Genomic DNA, 24,331 nt, shown 5'->3' with positions numbered 1-24,331 from the left:
TTATGACATTTTATTTATATATTATTCTTTTTATCAAACATGCATTTCACGATGTTTGTAGAAAATTCATACTTTTAGTTGTTACGATCAATTCAATTGAAATATATTAATTTGAAAAAATATAAATCAATTATTTTTTCATAATATTAGTTACAGAAAATATGTTTATTAATTAATATATTTTCAAAAAAGAATATATATCTTAAATATTTAATTTAATGTCATTTATAAAGTTTCTTATTTGTCTAGTATAAATTTTAAATAATTAATTTTTTATTTTAAAAAATTTATTATAATTTTATGATTGCAATTGTGCATCCAAAACAGAACATGTGTAATTACACTGTGGCATACCAAACAAGACATAATTACACTGTGGCAACCAAACATGTCAGTGTAATTACTAGACAGTGTAATTACTAGGCTGGTAATTACTACCCTAGTAAATTACACCAATTCCAATTACCAGGTGGCTTTCCAAACAGACCCTTAGTGGAAAATATTCACATCTATAAGTATTATTATTAGTTGCATGCTATTCATTTTAGACATTTTCACTAGAAATGTAGACTTGACAGTCACCTCAATCTTATTTGACACAGTGTGTAGAAAGTTATCATTCATAACTGTGGAATATAAAATGCTAAACAGTCTTTAAGATCCCCAGAGCCCATGTAGTGGGATTTCACTGGGTTTGTTGTTGTTATTGTTGTTGTTGTCTTTAAGATCCAAATCTCCCTTGCTGTGCTAAGAGAAGATAGAACACTAGTCCACAAATAGTGAAAATATTCTATTGACAGATAACCATAGAGCACTATCTCATTTGTGATGAATTCTCTTCTTTTTTTTTCTTTTTCTATTTTTTCGATAACCTAATTTGAGATGAATTCCTTAATTTTTATCTTTCATGGAATGTAACTAACTATTGATGGAAAACAAAGAGTGTGTACAGTGAAAGCTGGAGAGGAAACGTCGAGTGTGAAAATGAAGGTAACATTCTTGTACAAGAACTTTCTCTTATTATTGGCATATCAGTTCAAATCCCTCAATTACAAGGCTACCAATACAAACAAAAGGTTCTGGTAACATTTTCATATTCTTTTCCTTCAATTATCTCATCATCTATATTAATATAACTCCAGAGGAAATGTGAAAGCAAAGCATAAAAAGGCATCTAAGAAAGCAACAGGAAATCACAATCAGGTTTCTCAAGGAAAATGTAGAGCTCTGGATTTTTTTTAAAAAGATCACAGTTAACTTAATATTTAACTCTTTTTAGTATTACCTGGCGCCTATTATGCAAGAAACCAGGGCAATGATACTGGATATTCCTACCGATAGAATCTGCAGCCTGTAGAAGGGCAGTTTTTTGCTTGGTGAAAGTAAATTCTTGCTTTCTTTGCTTTCCCTTTTTCAAAGATTCTTTTAAAGGAGGTTGCCTGTAGACCTTTTCGCAAACATTTTTTGGGTGCAGCCTTTTGCACCAATACTCCTGAGAACAGAAGGAAAGAAAAAGTAAGAATTGAGAACTAAGCATTTGAGACAAGAAATTCACTGCCAACAAAAGCACTTTTCAGATGACAGTTCACTTCATAGAGGTATCTACCACTTTAGATCCGAGATTTACAAAAACTGATTATTAGCCCCTAAGATTAATGAAATGATCCCACATATCTGTCAAGAAACCATCATTTCAAATCAAAGGTTTTCCCATGACAGTTCACTTTGTAAAGGTATCACCCTGGACCCTCCAGGTGTATAAAAGTGATTAAAGCACTGTTAGGTTTATGAACTGGAGACTACACATTATTCAAGAAAACTGTCACTGATATTTGCATGTTGTCCCTTCATTGGTTATTTTTCCTGACTGGAATCAATAACTTTGTTCTATCCATATGGGTACCCGTGACTTTTTGCAGAACTTTTAGTATTTTCTAGACTCAGCACAAGGTAACCACACCCATTCGACATGGATCAGGAAAAGAACATTGGCAACTAACTATGAAGGAACAATATGCACCAAATAAAGCACATAGTTAAAGTGCAAGCAATGTCCGCAGTAGCAACTCAGTGAAAGCAACCTTTATGTTTATAGATTGTCCTTGTATCCATTGTCACTCTACTCATGATAAAGTAATTGCGCAATGAAGCTGTTGTAGCAATCTTATGAGACTAATGGTTGAGAAGATATTAAATATCACTTTCCAACCATTTAGCGGGGGTTAAGGAAATGATGGGGGCTCTAAAAAAGGGTTTGAAGCCTAAAAGGGATAACTCTACATAATAGAGTATGAGCATGTTAAATGATATGGTAAAATGTCCAATTACTTTGACAGAGCTGTAGTGATTTCAGGGTCAAATCCTTCAGGTAAGCTTATAATCGAATTTAAACTTCTTTCATTCTCCAAATTCTCTGCTAACCTTCAAAGTTCTGCGTAATTCCCACCAGATAGTACTTTTTGCTATAACTTCAAACTTCATTCCTTTTCCCAATTCTCTCAGAAAGAGGTGGTACAGAGGCTACCAGAATATTCTGTTTTGTTTTTAATGAGTGGTGCTATCAAAAAATAACCAAGCAATATATTCTCTTTTTAGACATTACCTTGAAAAGGGGATCGATATCTCCATCAATATCAAACCAAGAAAATTCGCTGTTGATCTTTGACGCTGTGTATAATGCAATTTCTTTCTGCAAGAGAAAAATATTGAAAAGCAAAACATAAGCTATTCAAACTGAAATAGAAATTGCACAAAAAATTACAGAGATAGAGAGATCAATTGGTGTCTCATGATAATGGCTGCACCTGAAAGCCATATTGTCGCAGGCAGGAAGCAGAAGGTTGTTCACAAGAATGAGGAAGGAGGAGGAGCACACAACTAGGATGAAAAGAGTTGCCACAGGACTATTAAATGGTACGGGAAGGAAAAGCTTACTTTACTGGATGTGTAATGGTAAAGTGAAAAAAACACTAGCCAACTCAACTGGGCTCACAATCTAGCATCTGTCAGCTCGAACTTTTGGTAGGGACATTTGTGCTAGGTTTGAATTTGCTAGACGCCTAAAACTCAATCATAATCAAGCTTAAACCAAGCCAAGCTTGGCTTTGTTAACCATCTGCCACTTCGACCCACACTGTCCAACAGTGGCTTAACGGAACAAAAAGACGATCAGAAATTTAGCCAATGTTTGGACAATTTGTGGGAAAATGTAAAATTGCTAAATTTCTGACTACTAACTTAAGTAAATGTAAAATTGCAACTACTAAAATGGCTAACTACCCCAAAATGACAAATCTAAAATTTGAAATCTGAGCTGTCCAATTGAGAATCGAGACACATTCCAGCAAGGTAAAAGCTAAAAAGCTAGACAGTTAAGAAAATGCCAAGACTTAGAAAGCAAAAAGAAATTAGTGCAACACAAAAGAAAACAATATTTAGTACAGGCATAACATCGAACCAGCTTGATGGACGGAAATCTGGCATATACTTATTTACCTGATAGAACGCCAAGCATTGAAGCACAAACTTTTCCATAGAATCTAATTCAAGATCTAAAGCAGCATCATAGTCCTTCACCTACAGCATAAATTCAGAATCAATAATCTGAAATTGAAGACAACCACCTTAAAATATTTAAGAATACTCAAAGTCACAGGAGACGAGTTTGAAAACGCCCATACTGCTTCTTTATATAATCCAATAGCATGATAGCAAGAAGCTCGTAGATACAAGCATTCAATGTTTGCGCTATCAATAGCCAACCCCATTGATAAATCTTTTATAGCATTCCTGTAACAGCAAATATAGGCAGTTAAGTCCTGCTACATTTTTCGTAAAAAGAGGATTATATATAGCAAATTTGACAAAAAAGAGAGGGGGGGAGGGGAGAGCTCAAGACAGCAAAATATTTCAGAAGTATGTACCTATGCTCTCCCATTCCATGAAGTAGCAGCCCGCGCAGGTGATATGCTTTCGCGTACCTTCCAACGAAAAAGGGTAAATAGAGGATGGATTATCAGCTATATTCCTATTTGAGGATAGATTTTGTACTTCACCATTCAAATACTCAAGACTAGATATTTATCGGTGAAAAAGATGTAAATATTGAGATCCTCAGTAATCACCTCCCATCTATTTGCAAAATCTGATGAAGGCATTCCAAGGCCTTCTCTGAATTTGCTAGGTCTTGATAAAACTGCACCAAAGATAAAGATTCTTCAATAATCAATACATCATTAGAATAATATCTTCAAAGAGATCTCATTGTTTTGCCCACATTTAAGATAAGTGAAGAAACTCAACAATCAAGAACTAGTTTAGAGCAGCTCCTGAGTCTTAGAAATTTTAAACTTATGGCAATAGATATTCCGTAAACATCTAATTTGATTATGTAAATTAATAATATCTACCAGCTAATCAGGAGACCCTATCTGAAAATGCAACAAAAGCTATTACAATAAATGTGCATTGCACCCAGAAGATGAACGCTCACACAATATCTGAAAACAGAGAGCTAGGCTCTTCATCACTGGTTAAGCAGTAGAATGTCTGCTTGCCATTTAAATCCTGATTCTTGAATTTCTTAACTTACATGGAGAAGTATATATTTACCTCAACCTTGAGTTCCAGATACCGGTGAAAAAAGAGACAAACAAAAACAAGAACTTGGTAAAAGAAAATTCTCGAAGTCAAAAGGCAACTTCATCATCAAGAGACTCTATATCATCAGCACTACCAATAGAAGTATTAGGATTCCACTTGGCAGGAAAAATAGCATTAAGAGTATTCAGCATATATTCAGAGATACCTGTGCTAGATGAGCCCAAGCCTCGAGGAAATTCCTTTCAATTTGGATTGCTTTCTTATGTGCCTCCTCAGCCTTTCTATATTCTCCTAGAGAGGATAAGGCCAAGCCCTGATAATTTTCCAATTTTTTTTCGACCAGCATTATATCAGTATTTATCCAACAAAAAATTTCTCAAACTCACGCGGATAAACATTGTTAGCTCATTCTACAACAATTAGTCGACTCAAGGTCATAGACTCACCAAATACGTATACGCAGATTTGTTATCCTTATTGAACTTTACACATGTAGAGAGGTCTTCTACAGCACCTTTGAAATCTTTAAACTTAAAATTGACAATTCCTGCACTAATTAAGGAGAGTTAGTGACTCCCATGTTAGATTGAACAGACTTTGTCCAATCAAATGATCTTTTATGAAATCTCAAGAAATTATGGAACATTCCGCTAGAGGTCATTCATTGCAAAATAGTTACAAGATGAAACCACCTATGGGCCTCACTAACTAATCTCAGTCTTGTAAAGATGAAAGTGAACCTTAATACATTGGAAGTTTCAAATTACATGCACAAAATCTATCAGTCATAAAATGTATGTTGCTATTTTATGTCAAACTACTTTAACAGCATAAATCCAATTGTTCATAGTAAATGGAAGAGTTCAGTCTCGTCACCTCTTTCATGTAATATATCGGCAGAGTCTGGCTCAAACTCCAACGCTTTGGTCAAGTCTGTAATTGCCTGGTGTAAAATCATTTTGTTTAGATACACCAATATCAATCATACTACTATTACTGTGAAACCAAACATTTTAGGGCGTAAAAAACGTTTAACCGTAACTACTATCACTCTCCATGGGATAATTGGAGCAAAACAAAACTAAAACTAACTCATCAGAGTGTTAAAATTATGTTCTAGACTAGACTACCAAGAAACTCCCATGATCAAAAAGCATGCAGCTGAATAATTTTATGGTCCTGATTCCATTTTAGAATTTAACTTTCATGGGAAGATGGTCATAAGTTGTGATATAGCTCAAGCCTTAGTTAGACCGTCCAAAGACATTTCATCTTCCATCATTAACTCTGTAAGCTACCACAATCTGAAGGAAAATAACCAAGTGCATCTTGATAATATCCCTAGTGGTCTAAATGGAGTCTGATTGCTATTAATGAAAAATTTAGTTTCAGAATCTGATAGCACAAGTGATAAAATTCAGTAATTCCACATCATTTACACTGCACATCACATCCACGGAAGAGATCATTGAAAGTTGACTTTGAAAAAAAAATATTGCAGAAAAGAATACCCTGAAGACAAAACCCAAAAGATAGCTCAATAAATAGACAAATACGAATTTCATACCTCAACAGATTCACCTAAAGCAGCACGGGCTTGCCCTCTGCGTTTCCAGGCCTCACCAGCAGATGGATTTGATTGTATAGCCTGAAAGGCAGATGGTAAATATTTACAACAGGGGTTGAAGTATTACCTCAATTGGTACTTAAATGGCCAAATCAATGCAAACCTTTGTAAAATCAGAGATAGCTGCATCAAGTTCTCTTTGAAATGCCAACGCTGTTCCCCTGCCGATAAGTGCCTCCGGGTACGTTGGATCTTGTTCTAGTATCTGTGTTATAGATAGAAGAGAAGAAGCTCCGTAAGTAAGTTCAGCATGCCACACACAAGTCTTCCGTTGAATCCATAATCAAACATGAAAAAGGGCAAAATAAAGCACAAGGTACATCTAGCAAACAAAACTAGTAAAATATCAAAGAGTGGTAAGGCTAATGCTAACCTGGTCAAAGATGGATACAGCATTACCATATTTTCCTTCGTTAACCTGAAATCACCCAAAATATTGTTTCACTTCTATGTTTGTACAGGATGATGAGTAATAACAACTATTACTACGCTTCAATACCAAGCAAGTCAGAGCCGACTAGATGAATCCTCGTTGACCATATTTCTCAATTAAATACGATGAATACATGTAAATATAGTGTCTTAACAGGAAGATCGAGGAAAAAATATCATTACCTACAAATATATACTTACGAAGAGGAAGTGAATATTGCTAGTCAAGACATGGAAATAGAAAGAAACAGTTTAACTCAATTCCTGGTTAATTACATCCACTGAATCTCCAAATGGATGCAATCTCTTTTGAAACTTCTTTCGGGCTAAGTTGCTCGGGTGCGGGTGCCCAACAGAAAACAGAGGCCCCTGGCAGTAAATCATAAGTGAAAACCAACTGATGCATGAAAATGCAGTATTATGAGAGCCTCTAGTTTGTGTGGTTGGCAGTTACTGAAAATTTATGCAGCCTAAAAAAGCTCAACAATTTGAGGTTAGAGCTAAAGAATATCCAAGCATGCCATAGATGATGTGATAAGTTGCTTAGACTCTGGTGCGGTCCGTGCGGATGTCCAGTACAGGTGCGCATCTAAAGGTCGGATCCTCTATGATCTAAATTTTAAGATTCAGGGATAAGGATCCATGTATGGAAACGGATGTGGGGATTCGGCTAAAGATAATTCAAAATATCTAAAATAAAGTTATAAAACCTAAAATTATGAGATAATATGTGGAAAACTTGAGGAGAAAATATTTGATCAAGAGGAGAATCTTGGAAGGAGATAAAAGGAAAGGGGGTGACAATAGAAATTTATATATACAAGGTATTCCATTTTCTTCAATTTCACATTAGTTTTTGTTTTGATTACAAAAATCATTGAATCTGTCCAGAATTTCTCCCTCGAATTTGTTCAGAGTATCCAAAACTGGTTGACCATATTGGGTACGGATCCCACACCCAAGTGTAGAGTCCGAGCAACTTAGCTTTCAGGTAAGTCATGTGTTCACTTTGCTAGTTTCCATCCAACATACTAATTAGGCACAATTTTCACTAAAAATGGCGTTGCTGCTCAACTTACAAAGTTAAAATATTTCTTGTTTAAGAAAAAAGAAAAAAAAAAGGAAACTGTTGTTGCAAGATAAAAATATATGGATTAACCTTAATATTTCAAATTGTATTTATTATCACAGAGATGATTGATCTTGTTAAGAATATTCTGTAATTAAGGACTTAGATAAGGAAATATGTATAGGAGATCAGGGAATATTACATAACAACAACATATCCAGTGTAATTCCACAAGTAGGTTTTGGAAGGGTGGTGTTATGCAGACCTTACCCCTACCTTGTGAAGGTAGAGTGGTTGTTTCCAATAGACCCTCGGCTCAAGTAAATCATTTCAAAGCAGGTTTGAAAAGGAGATACAGTTGTGAAGAATTCATGTCGGAAATAATGGAGAAAAGAACAATAACAACAACAAAATAATAATACGATAATTGAAGCAAAGGAAACGATATGTAGTAATAAAAATCGAAGAATAATATAATAGAAGAGTAATAACAATAATACTAATATGGAAAAGAAAGGGCAGCCAACAGGTAATTTGTTCCAAACTATCATCATGCCTCTCCTACATGACAGCGAGACAATGCTCGACTAATCATTTCTACCCAATACTTCTTCAACCTACACCTACCTCTCCTCAGACCCACCATAGACAACCTCTCTCACACCTCCTCACTGGAACATATGTGCATCTCCTCTTCACGTATCCGAACCATCTCAGCCTTGCATCCCCCTTTCCGCTACCAACAAATATTAATCCGGGAAATTCAATCTTCCTATATTATATCATATGTAAACACTATTTAAACTTCATTAGCTTGAGAGAATAGCAAACTGAACATTTTTTACGATTCTCATCCTTGCTTCTTGTGATACAAACTTCCTTCCCCTATGACAGTTCTCCAACAATTTTCTTCTCCTCTTCGGTTCTACTGAAGACAACTTTGAGCATATCGTCTACCAACTAATCTAGTAGGTGTTTCACATTGTTTTTCACATTCATATCATACTTGCATTACAAATTATGCACAAATTCAATATCTTAGACTGGTTAAACCAATTGCATGCGTACAACTAAGGAAAGGCCTTACAAAAAAAACAATGGCACTTGAGAGATAGACCCTTTACCACAGGAATAAAACTACAGTTGGATTTCATTGAGTATTTATAATCAAGATGGTTATAGATTGTCTTAAAGCTCAAATAATTGTCAACAAATACATTCAGATATATGGCAATGGTTGATACTCTCACTCAGCAACTAAAATTGCACGTGTTGGTCTTTCCATTTCTATGGCGACCGTGCTCCACTAGTTCCTTCATCAGTCATCAGTTAGACATCAACAAAGAAGAGTCTAAAGTAGTGTTTCGACAAGGCCGATCATTTATGGTCTTAAGCAGTCTCATAAAGCATAGTTTGATCTGTTTTACTCTATTTCCTTACAACCTTATAGGCTTCAAAGTATTATACAACTTAAACAATATCACACCAGTCATTTTAAGACTAGGCACTTGTAGAAACATAAAATACATCCTAACCATCAAGTTTCCATGTCCAATATCATAAGGGAAGTATCCACCTGCTATATTGGAAGAAACAAGGTATACTAGATTGCAAACTTATTGATACCTCTATGGATCCAAGTGTTAAGACTTGTTTTGGATGGATATCTCTAGAAGGTCTGGATCAATATTGAAGAATTGCTGGCAAACTCAAGTATTTCACAATTGCATGACACAACATCTAATTGGTTGCTAGTGTGATTAACCAGTCTCTCCAGGCTCCTTGTGAAATGCCATAATCTGCATTCTACCTACATCAAGGGATTTTCGAGACAACTACTATTGCATTACGACAGCATACACATACAAGTTCTGGATATTCTAATGTAAAATGGGCAAGAAGTTCCTCAGATAAATGATCCAATTTAGAAACACAACATTTTAAATCGTGATAATCTATGTTGCTCGGACTCTTCAAAAATTTCGACGGGTGCGTGTCGGATTCGCCAAAAGTAGTGCATTTTTGGAAAGTCCGACACGGGTGCGGCATCAAAGTGAAGAGTCCACGCAACTAAGGTGATAATCTAATCTCTTGGAAAAGTAAGCAACGAGACGTGATAGTCAGATCAATTGCAAAGCAGAATATCAAGCCATGATCTCAACCACATCAAGCCGCACTACCTACTGTTTCAAATCTTGTGTTTGACGAAAAAATATGCACACAGAGCTAGATTGTCAATTTACCATCATTCTTTTGAATAACAATGGTGTCAGAACCAACCTACAGGCATCTCAAGTAGTCTAGTGGGTATCTACATCCTCCTATCGGTGCAAATACCGAATAACTCTGTCCACCACAGCTTAGGGGGCATAGGAAAGAAAATACACCCTACTAGATTGAAGAAATAATCAAGCTAAACATTCCCACAATTCTCTTCTTCTTTTTTGTTTTTAATGTCACTATAGTGCGGAGTTGTGCGACTAGAGAGAGAAAGAATGACTATGACTGGTAATCACAAACCTTTTTTGACATCTTAAGTTTAAACAAAGCAAAACATGCAATCAAGCACACTGCAAATATGATACTTAACTCCATAAATTTAACACGTAAGAGTTGGAGATTAAAATCTAGTAACTGAAGAAAACGAGTTCTAATCATAGAGCTTAGTTGACCCAAGCTTTGAACAGATGCAGTATCTTCCAGTTAAGTTCACAAAATTAAAAGTGGAGTGTAATCAGCAAATCACAACTAAAATAAGCAAAGTGAACACAAAAGACATGAAGACTGCAGTAGAAAGCCTTTCCTGCTATGCATGAGCATGATATCCCAGTACCTAGCAGATATATCAAGAAAAAATTCATCTCTCTACTTAATTTGAGAGAAAATAATCTCACAAATTGAGTCATGAAGCTGATCTTTCACATATATTTGAAGTTACAAATGTATTGTTATTTGTATTTCAATAAAGAGGAATAGCATATTAATGATCAACCGCACTAACAGGAATTATCAATAGATGGACTAATTCTTCCTGTCTTCATTGTAATATCACAGGATAGGCAGTGTACCTGTGCTATTCCCCTTGATAATCGGAAATCAACATTAATGGACTTGGTTTTGTTAACCCTGGCAACACAGAATTTTTTGTTTCTCTTGCCTTCATCACTCAATTCAACGCGAACATCACATTTATTATTCAACTGACTGAGAATTTCCTGCAACTCATTTGGTTCTGACTGTTCACTTGATTCACTAGTTACTGCAGATGATTTCCCACTGTCTTCAGATATATCACTTAACTCACTGCAAACCAGAGATGGATAACCCAATTTTTTGTAATTGTTGTTGGTTCTATTTGCTTGTCTCTCATGCAATTCCTTTGGTTCACACTCAATCTTCTTATGCTTTTTGGCATTATTACTTGAGGAATTTTGTAGAACAGAGCTATTATTTGATTTCTCAGAGCTTTCCAACATCCCACTGCTGCATGTTTTAAGTTTCCTATCTGAGGCCTTACTAATATCACAAGTTTCACCAGATTTGGTAGAAAGTAGAGGCCCAGTGTTGGACTCAGGGCCAGATGACTGCACCGAATGATTGTTGCTGGCAACTGCGGTGTTCTGCTTTGCAATTTTGAGAAGCTCTTCAAGCTCTAACAGTTGCTTTAAGTCTGCAGACTGATGAACTGCATGTTCATACCCTTGCTCCCAAATTAGAAGAGCTTCCTCTTTCTTACCAAGAGCAGATAATGCACGTCCTAAACAAGTATCAAGTAACTTTGTTACATAATGCTTCAAACTCAAAATCGGTTTAGCACAAAACTGCCAGTTTTTAAAGCTTTAAGAATATTGAAATTTCTGCAGCATATTCTAGAACCACATCTAGGGAAAATCCACAGTATCCACACAAGAATACTGTCAATACAAATTCTTATATCATTATTTCAAGGGCTATGTTACACACAAGAGACAAAAATGTATTTGATCTTTTTATCTGATAAAAGTTGTTGCCATGATACAAGGATGTCACATGTTCCTGCCGTGGAAATAGCCTTTTAGAGAAAAGGTACTTAAGGCACTAAGGCTGCGTACAATAGACACAATATGGTCAAACCCTTCCCTGGACCCCGCGAGCATAGAACTCAACCATCTGCCTCTGAATGTAAATCTTGAGGCAGTAAGATCCGTAATAGAAGTAGCAAATGACACTTCCATCCCAATTATTCTATTTCTCGGTGACCTGTTGGAAGTTATTTACTTTATCAGCATAACATATGATTCATTTGTGTAACTAAGTTTTTCTACATATGCATACAGCGGTGTTAACTATAAAGACCAACACTGATAACACATCCACAAATCAACTTTATTTTTTGATGACAAAAATAAAATAAAATAAAAATAAAGTGTTTTGGACAGCCTATTCATGCAAGCAGGGTAGTCCTCCAGTACACAGAGAACAATCTTAACCATTCAGCGAGTGATACTAGCGTACCAAATTCATCATATTTTTGTATCATTGTATGAATTGAACTGAAGTACATCCCTAGAAAGGATAACCGTAGAACACTTTTCCATTAATATAAGTGACTTCCTATAAGAACATAGGTGTCTCAAAACTATGTTTGGTCCAAGGAAAGGAGGGGAAGGGAAACACATCAATTTACTCTTCACCTGAAACTACTTATCGTTGTCTTTAGCTTGTATGTTATTGGCATCGAGGGGCCAAAGCATCCTGGATGTGCCTCTCCCTGAGATTAATCGAGTTCATGTGTCATTTGCTTTGTAAATTTTGTCAATTATTCTACAGAAACTCAGCAAGATCACCTACGGAAACCATGTTATGACACCACAAACTTTAATATGACTTTCCTTCTCCTAATTGATAAGGTTTATTAGACGTCTCACGACATCACACTATCAAAGGAAGCAAATTTGATGGAACAAAAAGTAAGGTCAACAATTAAATAATTTTTCTCCCCTTCCACTAAATCTTGAATGATTATGTAAATATCTCCTCTTATCCTACCAGGGTGATGGAATAATCATCTTATTCCCTCCTTTATTTTCCATCCCTTCCCTTTATACCCCAACCAAACATAGTGTATTTTAAAGTTAAAGTCATTTCAAAAATATAATCTAAGACCACTATAGGATACAGAAAGCAAGTCCAATATGACCTTTATCAAGCTTAAAATGGCTTCTCACATACACACTTCATTTAAAGCTAACCCTTATTTTGGCGCATACTTGACAATGGTCGTAAATTGTAGGACATCAATGGAGAGGTGTGACCGTTCACTAGCTTTACAAGAGCTTCATCCTACTCCTCGAAATTGCCAATGGTGCATGTTTGTTGAAAACCAGAAAAATTTACTCAATTATAGCCAATCACCTAAATTGGAACAAGAACCCTAAGATTGTAAATTCAGAGTAGCACAGTTGACTTCACAGGCCTATAGGGATTAGGATGCCTGACCACAACACATCCATATTCAAAATTGACATTCCAAATGCAATTGAAAACGTCTAAATTCTCTTTCGCATTTCTTACACACGGTAAAAACAGTTAATTGGAAATGCAAGGATAAAATGAACCGAACCTTTAAATATATAAGCTTGAAGAAGCTTAGGATCGAGCTGAAGTGCCTTATCACAATCCTTAATTACATGCTTGTGAAGCTCCAATTGGCTATAGCAAAACGCTCGGTTACTGAAACAAAACAAAAAAAGAATTGACCACATTATAAATTCAGAAAAATAAATCAGTTCATTCATAAATCTCCAAAAATCTATATACAACGAGGAAAAGAGAAGATGGAACAGTGAAAAACGTAACGTACCAGATATCTTGAATGACGCAAGTTTGAGCAAGAAGTGAATCGAGAATTCGAATTGCTTTGGACCACTCCTTAGAGCTACAAAGCTTCGCTAGTTCAATCCTATCAGTAACTGTTGACGCCATCGCCGGCGGCTCAAATGGATCGGAAGCAGCTCAATTGATGCGATTGATTTTTATTTTTTCCTTTCAGTTGTGTTGTGAGCTTCTGAATTTCTGATCTTGCGGCTGTAAAACTGTTTTTTTTTTTTTTTTTTTTTTTGTGGGTGTTTTTCGATGTGGAATTTCTTATCTTGGGGCTTTAAAACTTTTTTTTTTTTTTTTTTTTTTTTTTGTGGGTGTTTTTCGATGTGGTGGTAGAGAAGGGAGGGGTAGAAAGGAGAAAAAAAGAATCTGAAAGAGGAAACTGAGAGGAAAGAGAGAGGCTTAAGGACTTTGAGGGAAGTGATAATAAAGAGATTAATTATGGATGACACGTGTTTAATTGACCGCGTTAGCTATTGGCTCCAATGCTCTTTTGTCTCACACACAGTTTCTCCCCAAAATTTGACCACTACTCAAGATCCTTGAGATTCAGTGATTTTTTAAAAAATTTAGTGAATTTTGAAAACATAATCTGTGAGACAAATAACATATACTCAATTGAAGAGAAGTGTTAAATGACCAGAAAATTTAACTAGAAAAATAAAAAAATTATAATATTTTTTTTTAATTTAAAATAAATTGATCTTTTTTCCATTTTTTAGTTAAAAGGTATTAAAGTTAAAAGGGTAAAAATGTTTTAAAAGGTAAAATAACATAGATAAAATATCATTCTGACCAAATTTTCGCTTAAATTTTCTGGCCAAAAAGATTTTTCCTTAATTGAATTGTTGAGGTGTTTCACCCCTTTTAAGAAAAGAAGATTTCATTTTTACTCTTATTAATTATTATTAAAATTATGATTAAAATAACTAAACATTAATTAATAATTAATTCAAATACTAACTAATGAAGGGTAAAATTAGGAAAACATTCTAAAAGTAGTCTTGAAAATTGAACAATTAAGTTAATTTGAAAAATGAAAAGTGTCTCAACAATTCAATTACAATAGTAAAATATAATGAAATTTTATTATTTTCTTATAGTGATGAGAATGAACTAGAAAAAATAAATCTAGATTATAAGACAATAAATGCGTTCCTACATACTATTAACAGAAATATTAAATACAAATTATTAAAACAATAAATGCATTCCTACATATTAATGAAAATTAAATCTTTCCATTGGTTCATGTCAATCAAGGTTGTGTTACATTTGCAGAGGAGAGAAATAACATTAATTTTTTCGCGTTTAATGGAGTGAATAGAGTGAGAACAGTAGAAAAGAATTTCCTACTTTTTGAATTTGCTTATTTTGTGCAATCAAACAAGAAAATTACTTATATATATAAAATAAATCTAGCTTATTATTATTTATGTTTGCTTCAGTTTCAAGGAAGCTGCGATGATTTTATGTCATTATATTACAGCGGGTGACTTGGGATTTTTGATAACTTCGAGGGAGTTATCTCCATTTAAATATAAACTATTTGACCACTTTCAGTTTTTTAACATCCTAATTCCTAAGTCTCTGACGCTAATAATAATACACCATTTTCTATCTATTTTATTTTTCATATTTTTTTTCCCTCTTAAATACTATGCTAATAATGATAAACCAGTTAATCTTACTTTAATACCATTTTCCTTTTCATCGTTATTAATCTTTCTCCCGATTAATTGAATAATGATAAAGGTAGAAATAATTAATTAAATTTTATATCATAATTTTCTAAAATACCAATTATTCTAAATTAACTATTTTTAATAAGTACGTCAACTAAAATAATGGATTGGAGAAAGTACAAAATACGAATAACGTAGAATAAAGTGTATTATTAACGTCTACATTATAATAGTGTTCATATTAGTTATGCATATATTATTTTTATGCATTGTTTGATTTAGTATATTTAAAATAACATGTATTTCTTAATTTCTAAAATAAATATTTTGAGAGATTTTATCTCTAACTGTAAAAGTACATGCATTAAAACTTATTCCACGCAACAATGTTAAATTATTTGTATTAGATAACTACCTACCTCATCTTTCAAGAAAAATGCTTATTTGCGAAAGACATACATAATTATTTTTTTACATAAATGTGGTTTAAAATTAGCAACCGAAAGCGCGTTGCAGGGAATAGAAGAAAAAAAAGAGAGAGAGAGAGACCCTTGAGACTTGAAAGCACGTGACCGTTCCACTGATACTTCTCAGTTGTCACTCTTTATTTTCCACTATAAATAAACTTTTTCCCCTTTTTTTATAATTTAAAGTTGTTATATTAAAATGAAATGAAGACGTAACGAATAATTCAATTATGTCAATTTTGTTGTGTGAAATACTGAACAACGTTACTGAGATGCTTTTCCCCTGCCACACGCATAGAGAGTAAAAACACTTTCTTTTACCCAGCTAGGTAAAAAAATTAAATCACCTCAGTAATTTAATTTTTTGGTTCATTAAAGCAGAAGCTAGCAGAGTTTTATTTAATTGAAGATGAGTCTTCATTTTCTACTGACATGGGGATCATTCAAAAGCTTAACTCAATTACCATATATTCAAAGACGGTAGAGTTTATTACTCACCCACCTAATTATTGAGAATTACTTTATCCAGTTCATATTAAGTGAATTATTGAGATATGACATATATTTCTTTTAAGGATAAAAATTAAAGGTTACTTTCTATTATTACTCTTTTTATTATTTCTAAATTATTCTTATATAAAATATAAAGTAGTTAGCCACTTCATAAAAAAATAAGGAAAATCTTGAATTTTAAAAAATTCACTTATTTTGAACTATAAAAAAAAATATCTCAATTAAGTATTTATTAAAGTCATATTTTTTCATGTAAAAAGAAGGCCACTCATTTTTATGTATATCACTTTAAAAGTTACTATATTGAAAAATGATCAATCAAATATGACGTAATATTTTATATAGTCCACGATGGATTTATATTTTGTCAATTCACATGATATATTTTGATCCAATCCTAATTCATAACCCCGATTAACCCTTTTGGATGTTTGATTACTAGGCAATGTTAAAAAAAACGTATTTTGATAAATAATGCACAAATAAGTAAAATCTACTCAAGTGATTGAATATCCTCTAATCAATAAATTAAAATTTTAGTTATCCTACATATTACATTTGACATTTATGATAATGAAAAGCAAAAAAAGATAAATAATTCTAATAATTTGGTGAATTTCTTAGCAAAGAACATTCCGTTCAAACCTAGATATAATTATCCACTCATATGATCATTCATTATTTCGCATTGAAATAAACAACAAGTACATCTCAATAACCTTACTAGTTTAAAGCTAAAATAATAATAATTTAAAATTGCTCTTTTTTTTCTTACATATTACTTATTTTTAGTTCCGTATATTTAGAACACACAAAAAATTTTAACTTCACATAATAATAATAATATCTTTTTATAAAAGTTAAAATTAATTCTAGTTAATAAGATGTTAGCCATTTATTTGCAATATTCACTTGGATATTATTGTAAAACTTTATTAACAAATATGAAATATGAGTTGTTTAATTCAATATTTTATATAAATTTTGTACTTATTTTATCATCTTCAATTTTAAGTAACATCAAATCATAAAATTAGTAATATTAAAAAATTCTGAGGCCCTCAAAATTTTGGAACTAAAGCAAACGTTTTACAAGCATCATTTGAGCCACTCCTAACAAATAAATAGAGTTACATCTAGTGACCTAATTGTATACACTTAAATCTTTATCCTTATTACATATGTATGCCTCAGAAGTTTGCCAAATTCTTGTTGGGCTGAGCAGTGTGCTCTGAATAAGCAAATATTAGTAGCTCATAATATTGTTTGTATGCACGTCAAGCAAAAGATTCCCAAACAAGACAAATTAAACATCCAATGGGACCAGCATAAATCTCATATGGACTCAGGACCTACATTACCACTCCAACAACACAAGAATTCATATAGCCGATCTCAATTAATTTACAACTACTGAAACTTAGTTGATTTATTAATCGACACGTATCCATCATCATCAATTGAAATTTGCGCAGTTGCATGCGTAGGATTGCTTTGCTATGAATCGCACTTAGCAAAGCAAGAAAGTAACTTTGTAATAAATTCCACCACATACTAGTAATTATTTATCAACGGAAATATCAAAGCGAATATGCCTAAGCAACACCGGCAAAACAACATCAGGTGAACTCAGCTGCGGCAGATGTCCATCCGTGGACATCACCTCCACAATCGATTCGCCTCCGAGGTTCTGGTGTAGGTATTCAGAGACTACGACAGGCACAGCCAGGTCCTTCATGCTCTGAATTATATGACAAGGAACAGTTACATGAGGCAACATATGCCTCAAATCACTTTGGAATATAATTTGTAACACACTTAAAGCTATGTCTGGTCTCATGTTGAACAATGTCCTGCTGAATTCCTGTACCGCAACAGAGTCCATGTCCCCTCCTATAGCTAAAGGTGCAAAACCTGAACACCATGCCTTGTAATTTGATCTCATTGCTTCAAATAATTGATCCAGATCTTCTTGTTCGAATCCTCCGTAATAGTCCACGTCATTCAAATACCTAATTAATATTTCCATATTTTTAATTCTAGTTAGTAAGATAAGTTGCCAGAAGGTAAAAAAGATTCTTCTAAGAAAGTTGAAAAATGAGATAACATGATTTCATAGAACTATCTTCTAAGCCAAATAAAAAAAGGATCCAGCACGCCATAGTAATTGTAAGTAATAAAGAAACATAAGAGACAACTGTTGCGCCAATGTAGACAAGTGACAACCAACATGTTCAATAAGAAATTAAAAGAATATTGGCTAATGATTCGTATACTTACCAACTAAATGATTTGTTTAAATTATTATAGTAAGCCAAAAATTGAACTCAAAATTATTGTACTACTAATATCAATCTTCGAGGAATCTTAATAGTTCATTGATTGACTACCTAAACTTTCAACTTATTAGTCCGTATTTGATTACATCCCCTCCCTATTTATCCTTCCTTGCCCTAAAAAAAACACTCCCTCCCGTCTCAAGTTGTTTATCTATTTTGATTTGATACGGAGTTTGAGAAAGTATAAAGACTTTCGAATATTGTGGTATTAAAAAATATATGTTATCAAAATAACTTTTAATCTCATGATGATCTTAAATATATTACGGAAAAGATTGAAATTAAAGAGTTACCTGGGCAGAAGTATGAGAATAAATTGAAATAGAGGTAGTAGTCTCTTTCTATAACTGCTCTACATTTAAAGTTTACTAGTGAGTATTTTTTTCCCTTTAAACGTCACCTGAAAAATTAGGTAATATGATGGAATGCACACACTAATTAAAAATGATGAATATGATTGTGATATTAGTTGGTAAAATAGTTGTAATAACAGTCCTCCTTTAAGGCATAAAATTTTGTAACAAGTCAAACGTTAATTATAGCAGAAGGTAAAGGGAAAAGAGGAAATTAACCTTGGAGAACCAGAAACTGTGACAAGTTTGGTGAAGAGATCGGGACGTGCAACAGAAGCGATGGCACCAATCATGGCAGAAACAGAGTGACCGACATAAATACAACAAGGAATTTGGAGTTCTTCCAAAATAGCGATCACATCATAGGCGTATCCTTCTAAGGTTGAGTACCTTTCAAAGTCAAAGTAATCTGGGTTGGTAGTTCCAGCTCCCATATTGTCAAATACGACAACCTTATAATCGTCAACTAGATGAGGAACCAAATGTTTCCACACAGATTGATCTGTTCCGAACCCATGAGCAAGGACTATGGTTCGATCCCCTGTTCCTAAAATCTTCACGTTGTGTGCTTCTTCAACAATTCCCATCCTTTAATTTGTGGAAATTGAATCGAATTGTGTTTTTATGCTTGCCTCTTACGTTGTTTCTGTTAGTGTGGACTTATGAACTCTTTTATGCTTTGTTTGGGTCTTCGTCTGGAAAATGACTATTAACCACATGTATTGGTGTCGTGTTGCTCTTTGTTTATGAGACACTACTATTTTATTTCTTTGCACATTGGCATCTGACGGCTATATAATATTTAATCAAATGGACAATATTTCCCATTTCTTTGCACATTTGGGAATCTGATGGCTGCTTATATTTATTTTTTAGAAAATAAATTACCAAAATAGACAATAATTTATTATTTAATCATGGTTGATGCAAAACTAATCACCTATTTCCTCAATTTCAAAATTATATGTGTTTATTTTTAGTTTGAGCACGTATTTATTTCTAGAAAAGAAAGTATATTCTATTTCATAAATATCTTTTAAAAAATGTAATAGCTTTTTAGTAATTTTTTGGTTTGTAAAATTCTCTTTCTTTAAAAATAAAATTAAAAGAACAACATTCATGTAAAACATCACTTATTTTAAAATGGACTGAAGTGATATTTTCTATATAAAAAAAATGTTAAAGTGACAAGTTTTCAACTAATTTCTCAATTAGATATTTTACATTTTTTCTTTTAAATTTACGGTTATTTTATATGCATAATATTCATAAAACTCTACCCAAACAATTTATTATTTACTGATAGAAAGTGCACAGTTATTTTCACAACAAACAACCCTTAAAATGACAAGTAAGACTTGTATAAGTGTTTGAACACCTCTCCCATCAACCAGATTTGAGTCATATTGAAAGATAAGTGAGTCATTAATAATCTTCCTAATGGGATGAACGGAAGAAGGAAAATATCGACTTAAACTTAATTATAGTAATTTCGATCAAATGAAAAAAAAGAGCATATTGTTGTAACATAACTCACAACCACCCATCTAAATTAAATTAGACAATGATACATATTGTCACTAATTTCGGTTTCTAGTTGATATCGTCCTTTATGCTAGCATTAATTCAAATCGCTAGGAGTATCAATTTGTTTTTGTATTGCGTGACTTTTGTGACCACTAGACTATTGACGTGAGTAATGAAACTAAGGTGACAATTAGATAAAAGGTTTAATATACTAATAACTTTTTAAATTTATCAATAAATTTCATTTAAACATCTAAATTACAACATACATATTCTACGCGAACGTATACTTGTTAACCAGATTTGTCGCGGCTATATTCATAGTATTTATTAAAATCCCAATTAGTACCGTCATCTCTGTGTGTAACAAACTGGATAGTTTGTGTCTCCCAATTTTTAGTACTCCACTTGGAGAAAAGATTCAACATGTGATTGTAAGGACCACTTTAATTTGACAGGTGTACGTATCTCGATCTGGAAGTAGAAAAAGAGTAGATAATACTCCCTCCGTCCACTATTAATTGTCATACTTTCCATTTTTAGAGTCAAACTTTAAAAACTTTGATTAACATTTTAGGATATATTTAATCATCATATTGATATGTAAAAAATTGCAATGTATAGTACTTTTCGCATAATTTTTGAATATCTAATTTTTTTGTTTCAAAGATCGAATTAATGTAATCTAATATAACTTTAAAAATAAGTCAAATTGACTTTCGAAAAGCGCAACATGACAAATAAAAGTGGACAGAGGAGGGAGTAGTAATTAATTAAGTCATGATCACTTAGCTTGAGATTGGATCGAAGAGGAGATCAATCAAGTTTTGGTCTTGTCTTTAAAAAAATAGTCATTGTCATTAAGTTCCAAATTTCATATGTAAAACTTCATGATGACAGCCTGAAATTTCACATATTAAATTTAAAATTTCAAGACAATAACTATATTTCAGTTACACTAACTAAAAAATGACTATTTGTGAATCTTACCCAAAGTTTGAATGCCATTTACAAATTACAACGGAAGACATCCCAAACGTACAAACTCCAGAAAGGCTAAGTTTGTGAAATGATTAACACTCTATTTTCTCTTTCTTCCTTCTGAAAAATAAAGCACAAACTAAAACAAATCCAAATGTGGAATATAATATTACAGACACTTTTTATCCATACTCTCCTATTGCCTCCAGAATATTAATGGAGAAAAGAAAAAAAAAATCAACGGACCTAAATTTTTAGGGCCTTCCATGGAATAAAGAAAGAGTAGCAAGAAGAAAGCTGAGTTCGACGTGTGGGCTCAGTTACCACACTTACAAGTAATTCTTGTTGCTATCACGTGTAAATATACTTGTCTAGGCAATAGGATGAAAAAGAAAAGAAGCAAAATTCAAGATTTAAAGTTTATGAATTCATATAACAATTCTAAGTTAATAGTATAATTAATAGCTAAGTTTACAATTAAATATTTACAGTAATAGATTTCTTAATGTTTTTGTAAGGTCTGAGCAAAAATTATTGGATTCACGTGAATTCATAACCAGACTTCTAGATTCATTTTGTAGGCAATATATATGACATATACATGAAAAAAAAGAATAGAACAGAAGTAGGCATGTATATTTATTTTGATAATATGAGTACTTTTGAAGAAGTTGTTTTTTCATTATCCTTAACTAGAAGAAGCATGAGCAGTAATGTCATGAGAAATGTGTCGAAGCAACACGGGAATAGTAGCCTCAGGTGCGCTCAAATGCGGAAGATGACCTTCGGTTGAGATGATCTCTACAATTGACTTTCCGCCTAGATTTCTGTGTAAATATTCGGAAACAGTGACTGGCATTGCAACATCCATTGAGCTCTGTATGATATGGCAAGGGACAGTAACACGGGACAGATAATGCCTTAGGTCGAACGTGAAAACAGTGCGGAAAACACTGAGTGCTATGTCTGGTCTCATGTTAAATAATGTCCTGCTGAATTCTTGTACTGCCACGGAATTCATATCACCTCCCACCGCTAGTGGCGCAAATCCAGATACCCATGCGTTGTAGTTCGATTCCATCGCTTGACATAATTGCTCTATGTCTTCCGACTCAAATCCTCCGTAATAGTCATCCGTATTTATGAACCTAAAAAAGAAACCTTATGAGAAACTAATCACACGAAAGAAGAAAAAAGGGACTTTGATAGTGTGTTATACTGCCTTTTAAGGATTTTTTTGTTACTGCTGGGTGAATGGTAAGTATGGCAAATTAAACTTCTTTAAAATTTCATAAAATCAAAAGAAAATTCACGTGTCTGACAAAAATAGTTGCATTTTCACAAAAACAAGTTGTGTGGTCTTTTTTAGATAAGAAAAAAGAAACGGAGAAGATTGATTTAGAAATATCTGATTGTAAATATGCTTAAGAGAGAAATACTACGTACATCTTCTTTTTAATCTATTTGTGTTATTTTTTTTCTTTTTTATTAAAAAGATTGATAACTTTTTAATTCTAATTTTTCATACTATCACAAAATTAGCAAGCATTTCAATGCATTTTACTTATCTTTAGTTTAATACGAAAAGATTCAAAAGTTTATTTTAAGCTCTGTACCAAGCTAAAATCAGACAAATAGATTGAGATATCAATTTATCTCACCTTGGAGAAGCTGAAACAAGGATGAGTTTGGAGAAGAGATCAGGACGAAAAATAGAAGCAACAACACCGGTCATGGCCGATAAGGAATGACCTAAGTACATGCAACGATTGATTTGAAGTTCCTCCAAAATGGCAATTAAATCGTAGGCATAACCTTCAAGGGAAGAGTATCGATCAAAATCGAAGTAATCAGGATTTGTCGGTCCAGCACCCATGTTATCGTAAAGTACAACACGATATTCATCAACGAGGTACGGAACAAGCTGTTTCCAAACAGATTGATCGGTGCCGAAGCCATGACCGAGTACGATGGTCTTCTCGCCTGAACCCAGAACTTTTACGTTGTGAGCTTCTTCAACGATTCCCATTTTTTGGTCTGATTTTTTGTTTTCCATTTTTTGACTTTATTAAGGTGTGGTGTGGAAATTGGAGGAGACGACCAGCCGACTTTTTGGTGGAAGAAAGATGGATTGGCCGGTGGCTGTTAATTTTAGGTTCGCAAATCATAACATTAGTATTGCAAGAGTGCTAATTAATGGAAGGGTTTTTTTATGGTTATCAAGTTATAGAAATACTTTAGTAAAGTTACTTTATTTGTTTTATGCTAAAATAAAGTCACTCATATTTTACCTAATATTATAAAACATAATAACTTCTACATGAAAAACACTAGAAAATAACATAAATGATCCTTTTAAAGTTGAGTAAAATCTAAAGTTGTCCCATAACAAACTTATTCCCTAGTTAAATTAAGTGAGCAATCATAATTTCATAATAATATATAACCAAACATGCAAATGATCTCAATATTAAGGGAACTCTTGTTTTTATCTTGGAAACTGCTTGCTAGGAGGCTTTGGGATTTCTAAATTTGAGCGAGCATCACCAATTCTGTTTTCCCTTTTTATGAATACTTGTTCAATTTATTTACCCATACGATCTGTTAAATTTCTGAAATCTTAAAAGAGTTATCCTACTTGTTGGGATAAAAATAATAAGGTGTCGCAGAAGCTAACAATTGCAAACCTTAAACAATGGTAAATCAGACAACAAAAAAACCTTACTAAAAGAGACATAATATTTTGATCTAGTTTGACCAATTGACCTATATGAGAAAATTAATATAAAAGAAAATATAAAAAATTATTGAAAGAATAATCTCCCCTAAACAAGACTCTTTAAATGACTACGAGGTCCAACACTTTTCCCCAAG

At 33.2% G+C, this 24,331-nt stretch overlaps 3 protein-coding genes across 4 annotated transcripts in view; all 3 read right to left on the bottom strand.

The window, feature by feature from the left end:
- LOC102598556 (suppressor of RPS4-RLD 1) overlaps positions 1-13,844 on the bottom strand; it is a 20,033-nt gene extending 6,189 nt beyond the window's left edge. For both annotated transcript variants that reach the window (XM_015312940.1, XM_006339770.2), the window contains exons 1-15: positions 13,573-13,844; positions 13,333-13,442; positions 10,799-11,487; positions 6,603-6,647; positions 6,333-6,434; positions 6,170-6,250; positions 5,479-5,545; positions 5,049-5,149; positions 4,808-4,915; positions 4,125-4,195; positions 3,924-3,980; positions 3,681-3,789; positions 3,496-3,576; positions 2,603-2,689; positions 1,286-1,492 (exon numbers count right to left, since the gene is read on the bottom strand). In XM_015312940.1, coding sequence (XP_015168426.1) covers positions 1,286-1,492; positions 2,603-2,689; positions 3,496-3,576; positions 3,681-3,789; positions 3,924-3,980; positions 4,125-4,195; positions 4,808-4,915; positions 5,049-5,149; positions 5,479-5,545; positions 6,170-6,250; positions 6,333-6,434; positions 6,603-6,647; positions 10,799-11,487; positions 13,333-13,442; positions 13,573-13,694 — 2,037 coding nt within the window. In that variant the 5' untranslated portion in view covers positions 13,695-13,844. The remainder of the gene's footprint in view (positions 1-1,285; positions 1,493-2,602; positions 2,690-3,495; positions 3,577-3,680; positions 3,790-3,923; positions 3,981-4,124; positions 4,196-4,807; positions 4,916-5,048; positions 5,150-5,478; positions 5,546-6,169; positions 6,251-6,332; positions 6,435-6,602; positions 6,648-10,798; positions 11,488-13,332; positions 13,443-13,572) is intronic.
- Positions 13,845-17,544: 3,700 nt separating this feature from the next.
- On the bottom strand, positions 17,545-19,705 carry LOC102598217 (probable esterase KAI2). Its single transcript, XM_006339769.2, has 2 exons — positions 19,169-19,705; positions 17,545-18,269 (listed from the first exon to the last, which is right to left on the bottom strand). The coding sequence occupies exons 1-2, from the start codon at positions 19,534-19,536 to the stop codon at positions 17,819-17,821; spliced, it is 819 nt and encodes a 272-aa protein (XP_006339831.1). The 5' UTR covers positions 19,537-19,705; the 3' UTR covers positions 17,545-17,818.
- Positions 19,706-22,091: 2,386 nt separating this feature from the next.
- Positions 22,092-23,681, bottom strand: LOC102597901 (probable esterase KAI2). The gene is made up of 2 exons (XM_006339768.2): positions 23,119-23,681; positions 22,092-22,605 (listed from the first exon to the last, which is right to left on the bottom strand). The coding sequence occupies exons 1-2, from the start codon at positions 23,511-23,513 to the stop codon at positions 22,146-22,148; spliced, it is 855 nt and encodes a 284-aa protein (XP_006339830.1). The 5' UTR covers positions 23,514-23,681; the 3' UTR covers positions 22,092-22,145.
- Positions 23,682-24,331: the final 650 nt, after the last annotated feature.

Source organism: Solanum tuberosum, unplaced genomic scaffold (genome assembly GCF_000226075.1).
Source record: "Solanum tuberosum cultivar DM 1-3 516 R44 unplaced genomic scaffold, SolTub_3.0 scf00012, whole genome shotgun sequence".
In the NCBI taxonomy this organism is placed as follows: Eukaryota; Viridiplantae; Streptophyta; class Magnoliopsida; order Solanales; family Solanaceae; genus Solanum; species Solanum tuberosum.
Note: the sequence above shows the minus strand (reverse complement) of the source record. Positions and strands in the feature narration are given on the sequence as shown.

What these genes read in the sequence shown, in the direction of transcription:
- LOC102598217 (XM_006339769.2), bottom strand. Translation starts at nt 19,536, where the DNA reads ATGGGAATTGTTGAAGAAGCACACAACGTGAAGATTTTAGGAACAGGG. An exon ending in ACAGTTTCTGGTTCTCCAAG is followed by an intron (nt 18,270 to 19,168) that starts GTTAATTTCCTC and finishes AATATTAATTAG; the next exon opens with GTATTTGAATGACGTGGACT.
- LOC102597901 (XM_006339768.2), bottom strand. Translation starts at nt 23,513, where the DNA reads ATGGAAAACAAAAAATCAGACCAAAAAATGGGAATCGTTGAAGAAGCT. An exon ending in CTTGTTTCAGCTTCTCCAAG is followed by an intron (nt 22,606 to 23,118) that starts GTGAGATAAATT and finishes TTTCTTTTTTAG; the next exon opens with GTTCATAAATACGGATGACT.